The sequence below is a fragment of the Podarcis tiliguerta genome (assembly GCF_965153285.1).
Source record: "Podarcis tiliguerta genome assembly, chromosome: 17".
NCBI lineage: Eukaryota > Metazoa > Chordata > Lepidosauria > Squamata > Lacertidae > Podarcis > Podarcis tiliguerta.
Window position 1 is genome coordinate 9,017,262 of NC_139550.1, and position 6,365 is coordinate 9,023,626.

At 49.3% G+C, this 6,365-nt stretch overlaps 1 protein-coding gene across 1 annotated transcript in view; it reads right to left on the reverse strand.

The window, feature by feature from the left end:
* Positions 1–6,365, reverse strand: part of TRPV6 (transient receptor potential cation channel subfamily V member 6) — a 73,471-nt gene extending 67,106 nt beyond the window's left edge. The window contains exon 1 of the mRNA XM_083419853.1: positions 6,041–6,365. Coding sequence (XP_083275979.1) covers positions 6,041–6,168 — 128 coding nt within the window. The 5' untranslated portion in view covers positions 6,169–6,365. The remainder of the gene's footprint in view (positions 1–6,040) is intronic.

A 6,365-nucleotide genomic window follows, 5' to 3' on the forward strand; every position in this document is an offset into this window, starting at 1 on the left:
GAAGGATGTTCCTATGATTATTTAACGAAAGGTATTGTGTGTCCGGATGTAGTTAAGGGGATCACTTCATTAGGTATTTTGGCTGCACTCTTGGAAACTTAGGGATTGAAGTTCCTGGGTGGTATAACAATAGGCAAGGGAAGGGGTAATCAGACCCAGCAAGCTTTCTCCTACTTTTCTTACGTCCTCCCATTTGCGGAAAATGAGAAACAAGAATGCTCACGCGCGCTCTCTCTCTCTCTCCTACCCCTTATTTCCGATTACATATGTTCCTCACCTCATCACTTGTAGAAATTGCAGCATCGTGTAACACAGCGAGGTAGCCAAAGTCTATTGAACCAGCTTCCAAATCTCTCCCCCCCCCCCACTACTCAGCCCCATTTTCTTTGCAGACCCACCTTTCCCTACTGCTTACAGAAACAAAGGCTCTAAGCATTTGAGTGCTCGTATCCATGGCAAGAAGGGACGCAGGTGGCGCTGTGGGTTAAACCACAGAGCCTAGGGCTTGCCGATCAGAAGGTCGGCGGTTCGAATCCCTGCGACGGGGTGAGCTCCTATTGCTCGGTCCCAACTCCGGCCAACCTAGCAGTTCGAAAGCACGTCAAAGTGCAAGTAGATAAATAGGTACTGCTCTGGCGGGAAGGTAAACGGCGTTTCTATGCGCTGCTCTGGTTCGCCAGAAGCGGATTAGTCATGCCGGCCACATGACCCGGAAGCTGTACGCCAGCTCCCTCGGCCAGTAAAGCCAGATGAGCGCTGCAACCCCAGAGTCGGTCACGACTGGACCTAATGGTCAGGGGTCCCTTTAGCTTTACCTTATCCACAGCAAGGTGCAGATTAATGGGAAAGGTAACTGTCATGAAGGTGGCAGTTTAATCTTCTGGTGCAAGCCCCAAAGTGCTGTATGCATCAGCCAAGAACATTGCCCACCTTAAAAAGCTCTGTGGATTCTCAGAATCTCCAACATGCATTTAGGAGAGACATAGAATGGCATTATAGAGGGCTTGGGGGCTAGTGTTTAAGTAGAGTACAGGCTACCGAATATATCGCGATATATCAAAGCATTTTTTTCAGCACAAAGATGAAAATAATAATAATAATAATGACATAAATATACCTCTCCTCCAACTAGCAACATTAACATAACTCAAATTCTATGTTGTCCTTAGACATGGAAGCATCCACCAATCACTTTATCCTGATAATAAGAACTGTGTGTCACAACATTACACAAGCAGCAGGAGCCAGCTTAACATTAAGAACACTTAGAAATTGTATAGGATACTAATGAGATCAATTAGCACCAAAGTAGGCATAAAACTGACAGATCTATTTGTTTAAACCTGGGTCTGCCGCAATATATCAAGTGCGCAAGCTTGTGACTGGTGGGGATGGTTTCTGTTATTTAGAGCAAAGCAGGTATGCATACGAGGGGATTTCAATACATAAGGGTTGTAGCTCTGGCATCTCCAGATAGGAATTGGTCTGAAATCCTGGAGAGACACTACCAGTCATAATAGACTGAGCTAGATGGGCCAAGTGGTCAGACTCCGTGCAAAGCACTTTCCTGCAGTATGAACCTCCAACATCTGAAAGCCACCAGGCCATAACAGCCAGGCATAGCAGTCCACGGGGCAGGGAGGGACACAGTAATCCTTTTGCTTTTGCTACCAGCCTATTGCAAATCAATTATGGAGAGGGGGAGAGGAGCGTGGTCAAGCACCCAAGCAGACTGCAAAATGCAGCCAGTAGACTGTTCAATGTGGGTGGGTACCACAAATTCAGCAGGCAGGCAAACAGTACTCCTTCTAATTGCATGAACATCTATATGCTAGCCTGAGCTCTAGCTCCATACAGGGGAGAGTGGGAATATCAGCAGTGGTGACAACAATCTAGGTCCTTGGGCTGAAGCCTTTGACCTAACTCTGCTTCCTTGTTCTCAAATCAGTGTGCTTCGTCGACCTCTTCCTTCACAAAAAAAGGAAAAATGTTCTGCAATGTTTTGGTTTTTTCCCCCTTCTAGAGACAGTGTGTTCAAAAAAAAGTCTACCAGTTCAGTAACGTATATACTCAGTATAACAAGACTTAAATATTATTCTCAGGGCGCTTCCAGACCAAGGGTCTTTCGAGAGTCGGACAATTCAGTGCAGTGCACCTGACTGACACCCAAAAGCAGACTGGGGTCTAGCAGGTTCAGTGCAGGCAGCAGCATCAGGGAGAATGACTGAAGTAGGGGCAGCCAAAGTGGTACCTTACAGGTGTTGTTAGACCCCCATCATCCTTGCCCATTGGCCATGCTGGCTGGAACTGATGGGAGTCGGCATCCAATAACATCTGGCAGGTGCCACATTGACTAATGCTGGACCAAAATATGAACCACCCTAGGCACTGGCATGTGGTCAGTGGACATGGGGGACTAGGCTAGTCCACTAAATGTTCCCTTGGCTTCTCTTTCCCAAAGCCCAGGAAGCTTCTGCCCAGCTTAGGGAGGGAGATGCAATGCTTCGCAAGCACAACATTGCCCTCACAAGCTGGCACCTCTGGCCTTAACTGTTCCCCAACTAAAAATTTCACAGCATGCCACTGACCCTCGGGTAGCTTCAGTGGTGTAGCGTGGGTTGTCAGCACCCAGGGCAAAGCAAGTAATTTGCGCCCCCTAGAGTGAGTGAGCCAGGTAGGGGCAGAGAGCTGCGAGTGTGAGCGCGCCCCACCCAGATGTTGTGCCCGGTGCGGCCGGGCCCCCCTGCACCCCCCCCCACGCTACGCCACTGGGTAGCTTATACAGTACCGCATCCTTGAAGGTACTTGTTCTCCTTGCTTCCAGTCCCGCACTTCATTGGGAAGCTGCCATCTGGATGCAAACTACAGAATGGAGGCCTGAATATGGTGCACCGGTTGCAGACTGGCTCCAATGGTACCCTTGAATTCAACTTTGAACTAATTTTCCCAATCTCATTGTGCCTGGTAGGCAGATGCTGGGGTTTCACCCAATAAAATCAAGATTCAACACATGCAGAAATAGCTAGGTAAGAACGTAAGAACACAACAAGAGCCTGCTGGGGCAGGCCAAGACCCATCAATTCCAACATCCTGCTCTCGCAGTGGCCAGCCAGATACCTATGGGGAACCCGCAAGCAGAATTGGAGCACAGGAGCCCTCTCCCCCTTGCGGTTTCCAGCAATATCATTGCCTCCAACTATGGAGGCAAAGCATGGCTGGTAGCTGTCAATAGTCTTATCCTCCATGATTTTTTAAAGTAGTCCAAGGTGGTGGCCATCAGTTTCCTGTGGGAGGGAGTTCCACAGTTTAACTATGCACTGCGTGAAGAAGTACTTTACAGTGGTACCTCGGGTTAAGTACTTAATTCGTTCCGGAGGTCCGTTCTTAACCTGAAACTGTTCTTAACCTGAAGCACCACTTTAGCTAATGGGGCCTCCTGCTGCTGCCGCGCCGCCGGAGCCCGTTTTCTGTTCTCATCCTGAAGCAAAGTTCTTAACCCGAGGTACTATTTCTGGGTTAGCGGAGTCTATAACCTGAAGCGTATGTAACCCAAGGTACTACTGTATTTTATCTGTCCTGGATTTTCCAGCATTCAGCTTCTTTGAATACTGTATCTCACAATGTAGAATAAGGTCTTTCACATTATGGTTTGCCCCCCCCCCCCAAAAAAAAAATATTAACCCAAAATTGCATTTCCTGAGGTTAGAGGTTATTGTATTCATTTACCAATCATGCTGCACCCATTCTCCCTAATTCTCTTCCTCATCCACATAAAGTGCATCGTATAATATCCCACCCCACAAACCACAATCTGCTCTATCATCAGCCACCACAAAAGCAAGCAGATGCAGTGGTCAACCATCTTGCTCATTATGGTACCCAGAGGACAGTCTTGAGAAATGGATGGATGCGTGAATTCAAAAACTGCAACAGCCCTCTACCCACTCCATGCATGTCCCATAGCATGATGAACAGTGACACCCCCCCCCCCATTTGTCTCTTTACTAGGTCGAAGACAACAGGAAAAAGAGGTGGCAGGACCAGAGGGGACCTACTCAGTCATCAAGCATGGGTGACACCTGGCTTGAGAGCAGTACATGTGAAAAGGATCTAGGAGTCTTGGTTGACCACAAACTTGACATGAGCCAACAGTGTGACGCGGCAGCTAAAAAAGCCAATGCAATTCTGGGCTGCATCAATAGGAGTATAGCATCTAGATCAAGGGAAGTAATAGTGCCACTGTATTCTGCTCTGGTCAGACCTCACCTGGAGTTCTGTGTCCAGTTCTGGGCACCACAGTTCAAGAAGGACACTGACAAACTGGAACGTGTCCAGAGGAGGGCAACCAAAATGGTCAAAGGCCTGGAAACGATGCCTTATGAGGAACGGCTAAGGGAGCTGGGCATGTTTAGCCTGGAGAAGAGGAGGTTAAGGGGTGATATAATAGCCATGTTCAAATATATAAAAGGATGTCACACAGAGGAGGGAGAAAGGTTGTTTTCTGCTGCTCCAGAGAAGCGGACATGGAGCAATGGATCCAAACTACAAGAAAGAAGATTCCACCTAAACATTAGGAAGAACTTCCTGACAGTAAGAGCTGTTCGACAGTGGAATTTGCTGCCAAGGAGTGTGGTGGAGTCTCCTTCTTTGGAGGTCTTTAAGCAGAGGCTTGACAACCATATGTCAGGAGTGCTCTGATGGTGTTTCCTGCTTGGCAGGGGGTTGGACTCGATGGCCCTTGTGGTCTCTTCCAACTCTATGATTCTATGATTCTAAGCATGATGCTCACTGAATCTGCAAACCACATGTACTTAAAAAAATAATAATTCTTCTTTCTCTTCCCCACTCACTTTCTTTTTGCACATCTGACTTTCCAAACCATTGCCAAGCCAGGCGTGTGATATGTTACTGTTTGGACATGTTCTCTGTAGTGCCATTTCTGGCCATCAGGCTTCAGTTCGAACTGCCCAAAGCTTAACAGTGTATCTGACCTAATTTGTTGTAGAACCACACTGAATTGCAGAATGTTCCAACTGGCAGAGAATCAGCAGTGCTTCATTTGCAAAAGGTTATGCCAGGGTTCTGCCCTACCTGGGTGATGCTCTCTCATCTAGATGCACTCTTCTCCCTAATCTCTGCTGTGCAAAGTGCTGTTAGTGGGCAATGACTCAGCGATGAGGGATATGCACCTTACACATGCTCAGAGGCATTTTTGCTGTCAGCTTCAGGCGTGCCTGAGTTGAGAGCACCTGGCATCGCAGTCCAGGGCTCTGTCACCAAGGAACTTTGGCAAAACTCTCAGGTGCCACATCCTGCCAACATGTTATTTAATCGCAAGATTTCTAACAACACAAAAGGCATGCAAGACAATCCTAAAGTCTTACAGCTCCCTCATAATGTGGATTTGCAGCTTCCATAAGACCAGAAGAGGAAGAGTGAGGAACAAACACACATACAACACAACACACACAACACACACACACACAGGCCTTCCATCCCTAGGGTTCCAGCCCTGCTTTCCTGAGCACCCCATTAAAAAGGGGAGCGGGAGAGACCCTCTTTTCTCAGTGCTGCTGGTGGACAGGAAGCACAGAATACAATATTGTCTGTATCTCAGGCAGGTGAACAGCCGAAGCTGCGTTCGCTCCGGAGATCGAGTTACAACTCCTGTCCTGAGCCGAGGAAAATAGCTGAGCAGAGGACAAATCGCAGGGAAAATAGGTTCCTGTATAACACATCTCATCCCCAGAAAGTTCAGGACAGGTAAATAGCCGGTTCCCTGCCACCTGTTCTAAGACAGGTCCCCGAGGGGGGCGTCTCAAGGAAAGTGAAGAGAAGTGTGATTTTTGAAAAAATATATACAGTATATAGATGAATTCTCTCGCGGAATCTTCACGTGGCATGCTGCGCAGGGCACGATTTCCCCCTCAGCCCCAGGCGTGGCTCTGGACACTAAGCGTAACAGAAAGCCACTCTGCCCATGCTCAGAGGCACCCTCTCTCCCACGGAAGTCAAGGCTGCCCTCGCCCCTGGGACTTACCTCTTCTGCTGCAGCAGGTTGATTTCGTCGAGGCGCCGGTCCCAGGACTTCTCGCCCTGCAGCCTTCGCCGAAGGGCCGCCCAGAGCCCCAGGAGGAAGCTGCGGTTCCCGGGCAGCAGCATCCCCATCGCTCCGCCGCCGAGGCCTCAGCAGCGCCTCCGCCCAGGTGGCGGGCCCGAACCTGGGTCCGGCTGCGGGAAGCCAGCGCCGGGCTGCTCCACGGGGAGAGGAAGCAGCGGCGGAGCCAGGCAGGAGCCGCGGGGAGGAAGAGGAGGAGGACGAGGCGCTTGCAACATCTGGCCGGGACCTGGCGGAGCGCGCAACC